Source organism: Oncorhynchus mykiss, chromosome 13 (genome assembly GCF_013265735.2).
Source record: "Oncorhynchus mykiss isolate Arlee chromosome 13, USDA_OmykA_1.1, whole genome shotgun sequence".
In the NCBI taxonomy this organism is placed as follows: Eukaryota; Metazoa; Chordata; class Actinopteri; order Salmoniformes; family Salmonidae; genus Oncorhynchus; species Oncorhynchus mykiss.
The window spans coordinates 51,783,303-51,799,721 of record NC_048577.1 but is presented as its reverse complement, the minus strand read 5'-3'; the positions used below and the strand labels follow the sequence as shown (position 1 = coordinate 51,799,721).

At 44.1% G+C, this 16,419-nt stretch overlaps 1 protein-coding gene across 2 annotated transcripts in view; it reads right to left on the bottom strand.

The window, feature by feature from the left end:
* LOC118938318 overlaps positions 1–15,834 on the bottom strand; it is a 40,070-nt gene extending 24,236 nt beyond the window's left edge. For both annotated transcript variants that reach the window (XR_005035589.1, XM_036941448.1), the window contains exons 1-11: positions 15,639–15,834; positions 9,002–9,328; positions 8,577–8,876; positions 6,457–6,771; positions 6,040–6,333; positions 5,602–5,901; positions 3,482–3,796; positions 3,065–3,358; positions 2,627–2,926; positions 507–821; positions 90–383 (exon numbers count right to left, since the gene is read on the bottom strand). Coding sequence is in view for 1 of the 2 variants with exons in the window: in XM_036941448.1 (XP_036797343.1) it covers positions 90–383; positions 507–821; positions 2,627–2,926; positions 3,065–3,358; positions 3,482–3,796; positions 5,602–5,901; positions 6,040–6,333; positions 6,457–6,771; positions 8,577–8,876; positions 9,002–9,328; positions 15,639–15,690 (3,106 nt within the window). In the remaining variant the exon portion in view is untranslated. The remainder of the gene's footprint in view (positions 1–89; positions 384–506; positions 822–2,626; positions 2,927–3,064; positions 3,359–3,481; positions 3,797–5,601; positions 5,902–6,039; positions 6,334–6,456; positions 6,772–8,576; positions 8,877–9,001; positions 9,329–15,638) is intronic.
* Between the last annotated feature and the right edge of the window lie 585 nt (positions 15,835–16,419).

Here is a 16,419-nt window from a genome sequence, read left to right as displayed (position 1 = left end):
TATACTCACAGATAATTAGGTTCTGATTTAAGACTTTTTAAAAGCTCAAATTGAAACAGGCAATGGATATCTATAAGTTTACAACCTACCTGTACATAAACTGGTGCTCTTCCTGACAGTTTTCTGAAGATCCTGGTCTATGACCTCACAGGTGAAGTCCTTCCCCTGATTCCACTCCTGCTGTGCTACTATGATATGACTGGTTACTACCACACGTCCGTCTTCCCCCATCCTTATCTCATTGGCTGCTGCAAACCTCTGCTCAGACCCTGATAGCCACTTGATTTGAGGGTTAAAGCCCCAACCAGAACACATGAGTTTCTGGGACCCTGAGCCTGACGTCTCCTCACTGCGAACTAGAAGGAGCTCCATGGACGGTTCACCTGGAAACAAACACTTTTCCATTTTCAACCAACAATGGAAACCTAATTTCACGTTGGAAAGCAGAATTATATAAAAAAAATGTTGATGCTATCATAAGGTAAGTATGAGAGTTGTTCACCTACCAAAAAGCTTTCCTGTGGAGTTAGACACCCAGCTGTTGGAGTAGCCTTGGTTCACTTTACAGGTGAAAGTGTTGTCTGTCTTCCAGTGTGATTTGGGGACAAAGAAGTGTCTGGTGATTGAATGGGGATCTTTGCAGGCAGGCAGATCAACATACTGTTTCTCAGGGAAATCAACCCCATTGGCCTGAAAGGTGACGTAGAGGTCAATGGAGGAGAGTTGTGTGATGGCACACTCCAGCACAGCACTGTCTCCATCCAGTAAGTCTGGGAGAGACCTCCTGATCAGAACTGTGGGAGTGCTGCTCACTGCAGGTCCTGGAGAACACACACACACAGAGAAAAACGATCAACAGGTAGTGTACTGCGACCATGCGATGACCAACTAGCACGTGTCTTCATAGACATTTTCAAACTCTCCCTGTCCGAGTCTGTAATACCAACATGTTTTAAGCAGACCACCATAGTGCCTGTGCCCAAGAACACTAAGGTAACCTGCCTAAATGACTAAAGAGCCTTAACACTCACATATGTAGCCATGAAGTGCTTTGAAAGGCTGGTCATGGCTCACATCAACACCATTATCACAGAAACCCTAGACCCACTACAATTTGCATACCCCCCCAACAGATGATGCAGTCAATATTGTACTCCATTACTGCCCTTTCCAACCTGGACAAAAGGAAAACCTAGGTGAGAATGCTATTAATTGACAACAGCTCATCATTCAACACCATAGTGCCCTCAAAGCTCATCACTAAGCTTAGGACTCTGGGACTAAACACCTCCCTCTGCAACTGGATCCTGGACTTCCTGACAGGCCTACCCCAGGTGGTACGGGTAGGTAACAACACATCTGCCACGCTGATCATCAACACAGGGGCCACTCGGGGGTGCGTGCTCTGCCCCCTCCTGTACTCCCTGTTCACTCATGACTGCACAGCCAGGCAAGACTCCAACACCATCATTAAATTTGCCCATGACAAAACAGTGGTAGGCCTGATCACTGACAACAACGAGACAGCCTATAGGGAGGAGGTCAGAAACATGGCTTTGTGGTGCCAGGACAACTACCTCCACCTCAACATGATCAAGACAAAGGAGATGATTGTGGACTATAGGAAAAGAGGACCGAGCACACCCCCATTCCCATTGACAGGGCTGCAGTAGAGCAGGTTGAGAGCTTCAAGTTCCTTGGTGTTCACATCACCAACAAACTAACATGGTCAAAGCACACCAAGACAGTCGTGAAGCGGGCATGACAAAACCTATTCCCCCTCAGAAGACTGAAAACATTTGGCATGGTTCCTCAGATCCTCAAAGGTTTCTACAGCTGCACCATCGAGAGCATCCTGGCTGGTTGCATCACTGCCTGGTATGGCAACTGCTCGGCCTCCATCCGCAAGGCACTACAGAGGGTAGTGCGAACGGCCCACTACATCACTGGGGCCATGCTTCCTGCCATCCATGACCTCTATACCAGGCGGTGTCAGAGGAAGGCCAGAAAAATGGTCAAAGACTCCAGCCACCCTAGTCATAGACTGTTCTCTTTGCTTCTGCACGGCAAGCGGTACCGGAGAGCCAGGTCTAGGTCCAAGAGGCATCTAAACAGCTTCTACCCCTAAGTTGTAAGACTCCTGAATATCTAGTCAAATGGCTACCCAGAGTATTTGCATTGCCCCCCCCCCGCCCCCTCTCCACACCACTTCCACCCTTTTGTCATCTATGCTTAGTCACTTTAATAACTCTACCTACATGCACATACTACCTCAACTAACCGGTGTCCCCGCACATCGACTCTGTACCGGCACCCCCCTGTATATATTGTTATGTTTTACTGCTGCTCTTTAATTACTTGTTACTTTTATCTCTTATTCTTATCCATATTTGTTGAAACTGCACTGTTGGTTAGGGACTCGTAAGAAAGCATTTCACTGTAAGGTCTACTACACCTGTTGTATTCAGCGCATGTGACTAATAACATTTGATTTGAACAGGATAAATGAATATTCATCTGGCTTAATGACAATACACCTTCATTTATGTGGTAGAATTGTTGAAATAAATGACAGCTTGGCTGCTGCAGTATCTCTGAGTATATGAAAAAATAGATACATTCTAACCTTTAACTTTGCTGGTCTTCTCTGCGGAGTTGAAGCAGCGATGTTCAGCTCTGCATGTTATTGTGTTCAGGGTTTTCCATTGGCTTGAGGAAAGAGTAAGGTTACCGCTTATGCTCTCAGATGTGCTTCTGGCCTGGTTCACTGGGGTCCTGCTGGTTGGGTCTTTTCCATCCAGAAGCCAGGTCACTTTGGCATCATACGCAGAGTGGACCACACATGTAGCTGTTACCTCAGTCTGTGTCATCACTGTCCTGAATCTGGGGGTCTCCAGGTGGATGGATGGAGTAGACGAGGGAAAAGCTGAGAAGAAAACAGATGAGGGTGGATATAAAATCCATTAATAGTTGTTTATACTCACAGATAATTAGGTTCTGATTTAAGACTTTTTAAAAGCTCAAATTGAAACAGGCAATGGATATCTATAAGTTTACAACCTACCTGTACATAAACTGGTGCTCTTCCTGACAGTTTTCTGAAGATCCTGGTCTATGACCTCACAGGTGAAGTCCTTCCCCTGATTCCACTCCTGCTGTGCTACTATGATATGACTGGTTACTACCACACGTCCGTCTTCCCCCATCCTTATCTCATTGGCTGCTGCAAACCTCTGCTCAGACCCTGATAGCCACTTGATTTGAGGGTTAAAGCCCCAACCAGAACACATGAGTTTCTGGGACCCTGAGCCTGACGTCTCCTCACTGCGAACTAGAAGGAGCTCCATGGACGGTTCACCTGGAAACAAACACTTTTCCATTTTCAACCAACAATGGAAACCTAATTTCACGTTGGAAAGCAGAATTATATAAAAAAAATGTTGATGCTATCATAAGGTAAGTATGAGAGTTGTTCACCTACCAAAAAGCTTTCCTGTGGAGTTAGACACCCAGCTGTTGGAGTAGCCTTGGTTCACTTTACAGGTGAAAGTGTTGTCTGTCTTCCAGTGTGATTTGGGGACAAAGAAGTGTCTGGTGATTGAATGGGGATCTTTGCAGGCAGGCAGATCAACATACTGTTTCTCAGGGAAATCAACCCCATTGGCCTGAAAGGTGACGTAGAGGTCAATGGAGGAGAGTTGTGTGATGGCACACTCCAGCACAGCACTGTCTCCATCCAGTAAGTCTGGGAGAGACCTCCTGATCAGAACTGTGGGAGTGCTGCTCACTGCAGGTCCTGGAGAACACACACACACAGAGAAAAACGATCAACAGGTAGTGTACTGCGACCATGCGATGACCAACTAGCACGTGTCTTCATAGACATTTTCAAACTCTCCCTGTCCGAGTCTGTAATACCAACATGTTTTAAGCAGACCACCATAGTGCCTGTGCCCAAGAACACTAAGGTAACCTGCCTAAATGACTAAAGAGCCTTAACACTCACATATGTAGCCATGAAGTGCTTTGAAAGGCTGGTCATGGCTCACATCAACACCATTATCACAGAAACCCTAGACCCACTACAATTTGCATACCCCCCCAACAGATGATGCAGTCAATATTGTACTCCATTACTGCCCTTTCCAACCTGGACAAAAGGAAAACCTAGGTGAGAATGCTATTAATTGACAACAGCTCATCATTCAACACCATAGTGCCCTCAAAGCTCATCACTAAGCTTAGGACTCTGGGACTAAACACCTCCCTCTGCAACTGGATCCTGGACTTCCTGACAGGCCTACCCCAGGTGGTACGGGTAGGTAACAACACATCTGCCACGCTGATCATCAACACAGGGGCCACTCGGGGGTGCGTGCTCTGCCCCCTCCTGTACTCCCTGTTCACTCATGACTGCACAGCCAGGCAAGACTCCAACACCATCATTAAATTTGCCCATGACAAAACAGTGGTAGGCCTGATCACTGACAACAACGAGACAGCCTATAGGGAGGAGGTCAGAAACATGGCTTTGTGGTGCCAGGACAACTACCTCCACCTCAACATGATCAAGACAAAGGAGATGATTGTGGACTATAGGAAAAGAGGACCGAGCACACCCCCATTCCCATTGACAGGGCTGCAGTAGAGCAGGTTGAGAGCTTCAAGTTCCTTGGTGTTCACATCACCAACAAACTAACATGGTCAAAGCACACCAAGACAGTCGTGAAGCGGGCATGACAAAACCTATTCCCCCTCAGAAGACTGAAAACATTTGGCATGGTTCCTCAGATCCTCAAAGGTTTCTACAGCTGCACCATCGAGAGCATCCTGGCTGGTTGCATCACTGCCTGGTATGGCAACTGCTCGGCCTCCATCCGCAAGGCACTACAGAGGGTAGTGCGAACGGCCCACTACATCACTGGGGCCATGCTTCCTGCCATCCATGACCTCTATACCAGGCGGTGTCAGAGGAAGGCCAGAAAAATGGTCAAAGACTCCAGCCACCCTAGTCATAGACTGTTCTCTTTGCTTCTGCACGGCAAGCGGTACCGGAGAGCCAGGTCTAGGTCCAAGAGGCATCTAAACAGCTTCTACCCCTAAGTTGTAAGACTCCTGAATATCTAGTCAAATGGCTACCCAGAGTATTTGCATTGCCCCCCCCCCGCCCCCTCTCCACACCACTTCCACCCTTTTGTCATCTATGCTTAGTCACTTTAATAACTCTACCTACATGCACATACTACCTCAACTAACCGGTGTCCCCGCACATCGACTCTGTACCGGCACCCCCCTGTATATATTGTTATGTTTTACTGCTGCTCTTTAATTACTTGTTACTTTTATCTCTTATTCTTATCCATATTTGTTGAAACTGCACTGTTGGTTAGGGACTCGTAAGAAAGCATTTCACTGTAAGGTCTACTACACCTGTTGTATTCAGCGCATGTGACTAATAACATTTGATTTGAACAGGATAAATGAATATTCATCTGGCTTAATGACAATACACCTTCATTTATGTGGTAGAATTGTTGAAATAAATGACAGCTTGGCTGCTGCAGTATCTCTGAGTATATGAAAAAATAGATACATTCTAACCTTTAACTTTGCTGGTCTTCTCTGCGGAGTTGAAGCAGCGATGTTCAGCTCTGCATGCTATTGTGTTCAGGGTTTTCCATTGGCTTGAGGAAAGAGTAAGGTTACCGCTTATGCTCTCAGATGTGCTTCTGGCCTGGTTCACTGGGGTCCTGCTGGTTGGGTCTTTTCCATCCAGAAGCCAGGTCACTTTGGCATCATACGCAGAGTGGACCACACATGTAGCTGTTACCTCAGTCTGTGTCATCACTGTCCTGAATCTGGGGGTCTCCAGGTGGATGGATGGAGTAGACGAGGGAAAAGCTGAGAAGAAAACAGATGAGGGTGGATATAAAATCCATTAATAGTTGTTTATACTCACAGATAATTAGGTTCTGATTTAAGACTTTTTAAAAGCTCAAATTGAAACAGGCAATGGATATCTATAAGTTTACAACCTACCTGTACATAAACTGGTGCTCTTCCTGACAGTTTTCTGAAGATCCTGGTCTATGACCTCACAGGTGAAGTCCTTCCCCTGATTCCACTCCTGCTGTGCTACTATGATATGACTGGTTACTACCACACGTCCGTCTTCCCCCATCCTTATCTCATTGGCTGCTGCAAACCTCTGCTCAGACCCTGATAGCCACTTGATTTGAGGGTTAAAGCCCCAACCAGAACACATGAGTTTCTGGGACCCTGAGCCTGACGTCTCCTCACTGCGAACTAGAAGGAGCTCCATGGACGGTTCACCTGGAAACAAACACTTTTCCATTTTCAACCAACAATGGAAACCTAATTTCACGTTGGAAAGCAGAATTATATAAAAAAAATGTTGATGCTATCATAAGGTAAGTATGAGAGTTGTTCACCTACCAAAAAGCTTTCCTGTGGAGTTAGACACCCAGCTGTTGGAGTAGCCTTGGTTCACTTTACAGGTGAAAGTGTTGTCTGTCTTCCAGTGTGATTTGGGGACAAAGAAGTGTCTGGTGATTGAATGGGGATCTTTGCAGGCAGGCAGATCAACATACTGTTTCTCAGGGAAATCAACCCCATTGGCCTGAAAGGTGACGTAGAGGTCAATGGAGGAGAGTTGTGTGATGGCACACTCCAGCACAGCACTGTCTCCATCCAGTAAGTCTGGGAGAGACCTCCTGATCAGAACTGTGGGAGTGCTGCTCACTGCAGGTCCTGGAGAACACACACACACACACAGAGAAAAACGATCAACAGGTAGTGTACTGCGACCATGCGATGACCAACTAGCACGTGTCTTCATAGACATTTTCAAACTCTCCCTGTCCGAGTCTGTAATACCAACATGTTTTAAGCAGACCACCATAGTGCCTGTGCCCAAGAACACTAAGGTAACCTGCCTAAATGACTAAAGAGCCTTAACACTCACGTATGTAGCCATGAAGTGCTTTGAAAGGCTGGTCATGGCTCACATCAACACCATTATCACAGAAACCCTAGACCCACTACAATTTGCATACCCCCCCAACAGATGATGCAGTCAATATTGTACTCCATTACTGCCCTTTCCCACCTGGACAAAAGGAAAACCTAGGTGAGAATGCTATTAATTGACAACAGCTCATCATTCAACACCATAGTGCCCTCAAAGCTCATCACTAAGCTTAGGACTCTGGGACTAAACACCTCCCTCTGCAACTGGATCCTGGACTTCCTGACAGGCCTACCCCAGGTGGTACGGGTAGGTAACAACACATCTGCCACGCTGATCATCAACACAGGGGCCCCTCGGGGGTGTGTGCTCTGCCCCCTCCTGTACTCCCTGTTCACTCATGACTGCACAGCCAGGCAAGACTCCAACACCATCATTAAATTTGCCCATGACAAAACAGTGGTAGGCCTGATCACTGACAACAACGAGACAGCCTATAGGGAGGAGGTCAGAAACATGGCTTTGTGGTGCCAGGACAACTACCTCCACCTCAACATGATCAAGACAAAGGAGATGATTGTGGACTATAGGAAAAGAGGACCGAGCACACCCCCATTCCCATTGACAGGGCTGCAGTAGAGCAGGTTGAGAGCTTCAAGTTCCTTGGTGTTCACATCACCAACAAACTAACATGGTCAAAGCACAGCAAGACAGTCGTGAAGCGTGCATGACAAAACCTATTCCCCCTCAGAAGACTGAACATGGTTCCTCAGATCCTCAAAGGTTTCAACAGCTGCACCATCGAGAGCATCCTGACTGGTTGCATCACTGCCTGGTATGGCAACTGCTCGGCCTCCATCCGCAAGGCACTACAGAGGGTAGTGCGAACGGCCCACTACATCACTGGGGCCAAGCTTCCTGCCATCCATGACCTCTACACCAGGCGGTGTCAGAGGAAGGCCAGAAAAATTGTCAAAGACTCCAGCCACTCTAGTCATAGACTGTTCTCTTTGCTTCTGCACGGCAATTGGTACCGGAGCGCCAAGTCTAGGTCCAAGAGGCATCTAAGCAGCTTCTACCCTTAAGTTGTAAGACTCCTGAACATCTCGTCAAATGGCTACCCAGAGTATTTGCATTGCCACCCCCCCTTCCCCCCCCCCCCTCTCCACACCACTGCCACCCTTTTGTCATCTATGCTTAGTCACTTTAATAACTCTACCTACATGTACATACTACCTCAACTAACCGGTGTCCCCGCACATCGACTCTGTACCGGCACCCCCCTGTATATATTGTTATGTTTTACTGCTGCTCTTTAATTACTTGTTACTTTTATCTCTTATTCTTATCCATATTTGTTGAAACTGCACTGTTGGTTAGGGACTCGTAAGAAAGCATTTCACTGTAAGGTCTACACCTGTGGTATTCAGCGCATGTGACTAATAACATTTGATTTGAACAGGATAAATGAATATTCATCTGGCTTAATGACAATACACCTTCATTTATGTGGTAGAATTGTTTAAATAAATGACAGCTTGGCTGCTGCAGTATCTCTGAGTATATGAAAAAATAGATACATTCTAACCTTTAACTTTGCTGGTCTTCTCTGTGGAGGTGAAGCAGCGATGTTCAGCTCTGCATGTTATTGTGTTCAGGGTTTTCCATTGGCTTGAAGGAATCGTCAGGTTACTATTTATGCTCTGAGTTGTCCTGCAGGCCTGGTTCACTGGGGTCCTGCTGGTTGGATCTTTTCCATCCAGAAGCCAGGTCACTTTGGCGTCAAACGCAGAGTGGACCACACATGTAGCTGTTACCTCAGTCTGTGTCATCACTGTCCTGAATCTGGGGGTCTCCAGGTGGATGGATGGAGTAGACGAGGGAAACGCTGAGAGGAAAACAGATGGAGAATTCACAAGACCTGCATATATGGATTGTTACTATGTCTTTCAATTGTACACTTTTCTATACCCATCCTCTGGCCCAATACACAGTGCCATCACTGAAACCCACCTGAGCAAATGCTGGTGGTCCTGGAGACTGGTGGTCCTTGTGATGCATTTAGGGTGGCCTTACATGTGACCTTTGACCCTTGAGTCCATTGGCTTTGGTCCAGCTCCAGCTGGCTGCTCAGGCTGAAAGTGTTCTCCTCACCTTCCACACTCTGCAGCTTTTGCTGGACTGGAGAGGTGGTCACAGCCCTGCCATCCACTTGCCACTCCACACTCAGCTTGTCAGGGTAGAACCCACTCAGGATGCAGAAGAGTCCAACCTTCGATCCTTCCTCCATGCCTTCCCAGAGAGGGTGCAGTTTGATGTTTGGAGGAATGACCCGCTGCACTAATACAAAGTGTAAATGCCATAATGTGCCTTGAAATTCAGTGCCACTCAGATTTTTGAGTACAGTTGAAGTCAGAAGTTTACATTAAAACTTGTTTTTCAACCACTCCACAAATGTCTTGTCTTAACTGACAAACTATAGTTTGTGAACATCTACTTTGTGCATGACACAAGTAATTTTCCCAATAACTGTTTACAGACAGATTATTTCACTGTATCACAATTCCAGTGTGTCAGAAGTTTATATACACTAAGTTGACTATGCATTTAAACAGCTTGGAAAATTCTGATAGGCTAATTGACATCCTTTGAGTCAATTGGAGGTGTACCTGTGGATGTATTTCAAGGCCTACCTTCAAACTCACTGCTTGACATCAAGGGAAAATCAAAAGAAATCAGCCAAGACCTCAGAAAAAAACTGTAGACCTCCAGAAGTCTGGTTCATCCTTGGGAGCAATTTCCAAATGCCTGAAGGTACCACGTTCATCTGTACAAACAATAGTATGTAAGTATAAACACCATGGGACCGCGCAGCCATCATACCGCTCAGGAAGAGACGCATTCTGTCTCCTAGAGATGAACGTACTTTGGTGCGAAAAGTGCAAATCAATCCCAGAACAACATTGTGAAGATTCTAGAGGAAACAGGTACAAAAGTATCTATATCCACAGTAAAACGAGTCCTATATCGACATAACCTGAAAGGCCACTCAGCAAGGAAGAAGCCACTGCTCCAAAACTGCCATAAAAAAGCCAGACAATGGTTTGCAACTGCACATGGGGACAAAGATCGTACTTTTTAGAAAAAAGTCCTCTGGTCTGATGAAACAAAAATAGAACTGTTTGGCATAATGACCATCGTTATGTTTGGAGGAAAAGGGGGGAAGCTTGCAAGCCGAAGAACACCATCCCAACCGTGAAGCACGGGGGTGGCAGCATCATGTTGTGGGGGTGCTTTGCTGCAGGAGGGACTGGTGCACTTCACAAAACATATGGCATCACGAGGGAGGTAACGTACGTGGATATGGTGAAGCAACATCTCAAGACATCAGTCAGGAAGTTAAAGCTTGGTTGCAAATGGTTCTTCCAAATGGACAATGACCCCAAGCATACTTCCAAAGTTGTTTCAAAATGGTTAAGGACAACGAAGTCAAGGTATTGGAGTGGCCATCACAAAGCCCTGACCACAATCCCATAGAAAATGTGTGGGCAGAACTGAAAAGGCGTGTGCGAGCAAGGAGGCCTACAAACCTGACTCAGTCACACCAGCTTTGTCAGGAGGAATGGGCCAAAATTCACCCAACTTATTGTGGGAAGCTTGTGGAAGGCTACCCGAACCATTTGACCCAAGTTAAACAATTTAAAGGCAATGCAACCAAATACTAATTGAGTGTATGTAAACTTCTGACCCACTGGGAATGTGATGAAAGAAATAAAAGCTGAAAGAAATAATTGTCTCTACTATTATTCTGACATTTCACATTCTTAAAATAAAGTGGTGATTATAACTGACCATAGACAGGGTATTTTTACTAGGATTAAATGTCAGGAATTTGTTGAAAACTGAGTTCAAATGTATTTGGTTAAAGGTGTATGTAAACTTCAACTGTATATTTTATGATGTAAACCAAAGTCATATTATAAACCTGCAATCAAAGTCGATATACCTTTTATTCTGTAGTTCAAGCTAAGATTTGCAATATTTAGAGAAAACGATGATGTTCCTAAATCCATGTAAATTTAAGAGCTGGGTTTTTTAATTCTCTTTTTATACATTCCACACAAAAAAATAAGTAAATAAACATATAGGGCCTACATGCGAATGACAACTTCCCAAAACATACAAACAGTGACTGCATCTCTTCTGCCCAGATCCGCATGCTCAAACCCCCATCCCTAGTGCCTCCATTATTGGTTGCCACTTGGTATTAAAAAAATGTACCAATATTTGTGCCAGTTTCTCAGTCGCCCATGCAATTTCAATATTTACATAATAAATCAATAGATTTTTCCATTTTGTCATTGATGGCAGCTTGATTGACTTCCAAGTTTTTAGTATATGTTTTAAAAAAATGAGTGATGAGAAAATAATCATCCAGCCAATTTTGTATCTCACTATACCCCATATGTCATGTCTTGAAATATGCAGACAGACGGATTAAAAGTAATTTTACATTGTAATAGTTCTGACTGGAAATGTTCTACCTCTGCCCACAACTTCCGAATATTAAAGCATTCCCAGAGAGCAAGGATTATCGAGTCATTGTTAGTTTTACACTTAAGTCATGACTATGCTTTTGTGCTGTAGAATGGCCTTTCAGGGAATCTGAGTAGACTGGAGAATTGCTATTCATTCTCCCGGTCCACTCCAGGGCTTTGCATGGTTTCTGCCTTATCCAGTGCATGTAGATGCTTGTCATTTTAGGTTTTACAGGCTTTACATGACAATTTAACAATGTCTTCAGGTCTTTTCACCTGAGATGGAGACTGTTATTATATCAAGCTGGATCAAACACCTGCGAAACCAAATTTCAACATTAAGTTGGATATCAAATCCAATTGTATAAGTCACATGCGCAGAATACACCTTACAGTGAAATGCTTAATTACAAGCGGCTAACCAAATAAGAAATATAAGTAATTAGTAAATAAAGAGCAGCAGTAAAATAAGTAAAGAGTCAATGTGCGGGGGCACCGGAGAGTTGAGGTAATATGTACAGTACATGTAGGTTTCCCTGCATTAAAGTCCCCGGCCACTAGGAGCGCCGCCTCTGGATGAGCGTTTTCCTGTTTGCTTATTGCGTAATACCGCTCATTGAGCGTGGCCTTAGTGCCAGCATCGGTCTGTGGTGGTATGTAGACAGCTATGAAAACTCTAGGTAGATAGAGTATCTCATGATAAACTGTAGACCACACTACCTCAGGCAAGAAAAATCTAGAGACGTGCACATCTTGACTTATTGTGCACCAGCTGTTTACAAATATACATAGCCCGCTACCCATTGACTTACCAGACGCCCGCTGTTCTATCCTGCCGATACAGTGTTTTACCAGCCAGCTGTAATTAAATTATGTTGTCGTTCAGCCACGACTCCGTAAAGCATAAGATATTACAATTTTAAATGTCCCGTTGGTAGTTTAATCTTCCTCGTAGGTCATCGATTTTATTTTCCAATGATTGCACGTTAGCTAGTAGAACGGAAGGCAGTGGAGGTTTATTCGATCGCCTACGAATTCTCAGAAGGCAGCCCGACCACCGTCCCCTTTTTGTCCACCTTCTCTTCACGCAAAGGACGGAGATTTGGGCCTGTTCCCGGGAAAACAGTATGTCCTTCACATCGGGCTCGTCAAACTCATTAATAGGCTGGACACATTACATTTTTAACAATGTTTTTTTTCTGATAACTAGTTAATTGCATCCGCAGTGGATCCCTGTTTCATAATATTACCATATTCCCCAGCTACTTGCTGTGGTTTTGATATAATCACAAAAAACAGGCCTTATTTTAGGGCATTCTTCACCCTGACAGCTCCTATTAGTTCTATTGAGCACCGTGGCTCCAACTCGCTTTCCAAATGTTCTACTCCCCGTTTATTGTTCTATGTCACAAAGCCTGCTTTGCTATTGTTGGCAATGAGGCCTGCCCCCGTTGCTGGTAGTTAAAATATAAACAAAAAATGACTCACGGAACTCCGAGGTCCTCCCATTGTTTACTATAGGGAAATATAGGTACAGTGGGGCAAAAAACTATTTAGTCAGCCACCAATTGTGCAAGTTCTCCCACTTAAAAAGATGAGAGAGGCCTGTAATTTTCATCATAGGTACACTTCAACTATGACAGACAAAATTAGAAAAAAAATCGAGAAAATCACATTGTAGGATTTTTAATGAATTTATTTGCAAATTATGGTGGAAAATAAGTATTTAGTCAATAACAAAAGTTTATCTCAATACTTTGTTATATACCCTTTGTTGGCAATGACAGAGGTCAAACGTTTTCTGTAAGTCTTCACAAGGTTTTCACACACTGTTGCTGGTATTTTGGCCCATTCTTCCATGCAGATCTCCTCTAGAGCAGTGATGTTTTGGGGCTGTTGCTGGGCAACACGGACTTTCAACTCCCTCCAAAGATTTTCTATGGGGTTGAGATCTGGAGACTGGCTAGGCAACTCCAGGACCTTGAAATGCTTCTTACGAAGCCACTCCTTCGTTGCCCGGGTGGTGTGTTTGGGATCATTGTCATGCTGAAAGACCCAGCCACGTTTCATATTCAATGCCCTTGCTGATGGAAGGAGGTTTTCACTCAAAATCTCACGAAACATGGCCTCGTTCATTCGTTCCTTTACACGGATCAGTCGTCCTGGTCCCTTGGCAGAAAAACAGCCCCAAAGCATGATGTTTCCACCCCCATGCTTCACAGTATGGTGTTCTTTGGATGCAACTCAGCATTCGTTGTCCTCCAAACATGACGAGTTGAGTTTTTACCAAAAAGTTATATTTTTGTTTCATCTGACCATATGACATTCTCCCAATCTTCTTCTGGATCATCCAAATGCTCTCTAGCAAACTTCAGACGGGCCTGGACATGTACTGGCTTTAGCAGGGGGACACGTCTGGCACTACAGGATTTGAGTCCCTGGCGGCGTAGTGTGTTACTGATGGTAGGCTTTGTTACTTTGGTCCCAGCTCTCTGCAGGTCATTCACTAGGTCCCCCCGTGTGGTTCTGGGATTTTTGCTCACCGTTCTTGTGATCATTTTGACCCCACGGGGTGAGATCTTGCGTGGAGCCCCAGATCGAGGGAGATTATCAGTGGTCTTGTATGTCTTCCATTTCCGAATAATTGCTCCCACAGTTGATTTCTTCAAACCAAGCTGCTTACCTATTGCAGATTTAGTCTTCCCAGCCTGGTGCAGGTCTACAATTTTGTTTCTGGTGTCCTTTGACAGCTCTTTGGTCTTGGCCATAGTGGAGTTTGGAGTGTGACTGTTTGAGGTTGTGGACAGGTTTCTTTTATACTGATAACAAGTTCAAACAGGTGCCATTAATACAGGTAATGAGTGGAGGACAGAGGAGCCTCTTAAAGAAGAAGTCACAGGTCTGTGAGAGCCAGAAATCTTGCTTGTTTGTAGGTGGCCAAATACTTATTTTCCACCATAATTTGCAAATAAATTCATTAAAAATCCTACAATGTGATTTTCTGGGTTTTTTTCTTCTCATTTTGTCTGTCATAGTTGAAGTGTACCTATGATGATAATTACAGGCCTCTCTCATCTTTTTAAGTGGGAGAACTTGCACAATTGGTGGCTGACTAAATACTTTTTTGCCACAATGTATGTCTGTCTATTTTGCCAAATCTCTCGCAATGTGTATATTTAGATTGCTTGAAATTGGACACCATTTTAAATATGAGAATCTCCTCTTTCCAATTATGTAAGGCTGGAAAGCGTACTCCGTTGTCATCAAACGCTAGGCTCCGAAATACCTTTTGTCCCCCATTGTATTCCTATGGAGAGGCATGCTGGTATATTTCGCAATGTGTATTTTTTTTTTCAAGTCTGACACCATTTAAAATCTGAATAATCTCCTCTTTCTAAGTACATAAGGTTGGGAAGCGTACTATGCTGTCATTGACCGCTATACCAGAAAGTCAAAAGTTACAATGTTTTCCTTACTTACTCATCATGCAGACATAAGCGCACATTTTTGAGTTTCTTAGTGGTAAAATAAAACGGGGTACATTTTCTGGTGCATTTAGGCGAAATGTAATTCTAGGCGTTACTCCAGTCAAAACAGGCTCTGCAACGTTCAATTCCATTCATTTGCTATGGGCTCACACTAGTGGTCCAGCTTAGCCAACGTTCTTTTGCCATTTTTCAGCCTTGGGTGAATTTTGACTCGTTCTATTGTCCAGCCTATCATTAAACGGAAAAAAAAGCTTCCAGTCCGTGGTGGCGAGTAATCACTGTTCTGATTTGTAGAAGTTATTTTCGGTCACTAAGAGACGGTAGCAGCAACATACAAACAAAATAAATGAACAAATTAAAGTTACAAACAACACAAAAAAAACATAGTTGGATAGGAGTACGTAAAACGTCAGCCATCTTCTCTGGCGCCATTTAAACATTTATATTGTTATAAAACAGCAGGGAGCGGGTCTCGAACCTTCTAGCGACAAAAGCATGCTCGAGCGGCAGAGTCGATTTCTGCGCTTATCAACCCAGGGTCGTTACACTACGGTATTTACACTAATATTGACTTTGACCATGATACTCTGACATTCTTCAGTCACCATGTAATGCTTTACTTACTGTCTATAGACATCACCATGAGAACTATACTCCAGACAGTCATCAGTTCCATTTTATCAGGAATAGTTAAGTCTCGCTGTAATGTCAGTCCAAGCTACTGTTGTGGAAAATATTAAATCAAATACTACTCAGATACTGGAGCTTGTGAATTCAATTAGACTTTAATTGCAGAGAGCAACAAAGCCGAGCACCTCCATGGAAGTAATGCCTTCTCATTCTTAGTGCTTGGCTTTTATACATTTTTACCTTTACATAATGTCATCACCCCATTTGCTTTGTTACATAGTTTCCATTCTCTTATTGGCTCAGATATTGGGGCATAGATTCTATTGGTGGCGTGACATGCATACCCCTTAGCTAAAGTTTCTGTCCAAAGGTCTTTACAAGTTCAGACCTACATTATTAACATATGCTTAACTTGTGTGCGTGTCCAGTAGCCTTCACAAGATCAGATATGGCCCAGACCAGTCACGTCTTGTTAGTTTACCTTGCCTCATTTACACTGATTCTGTTCTGTTCTTTACATGTCCAATGGTCAGTTCGATGTTGATCTAGCTTGGACACTCACATAGGTTTAGCCTTCATTCTGCTTACATATGTCTAATATTTATATTGATTATTCTTTCTACTTCAAAGAGAATAGTATAGGTTACTGAAAATCATCCAATGACTGGAAAATCTCCAACACTACCTATAATGAGAAGGCCAGCACTGACTGTCTGATTATAAATGGATGAAGGCAGGGAGGCTTTGCATAGATGGCCCTCTAGAGGTTTAAATA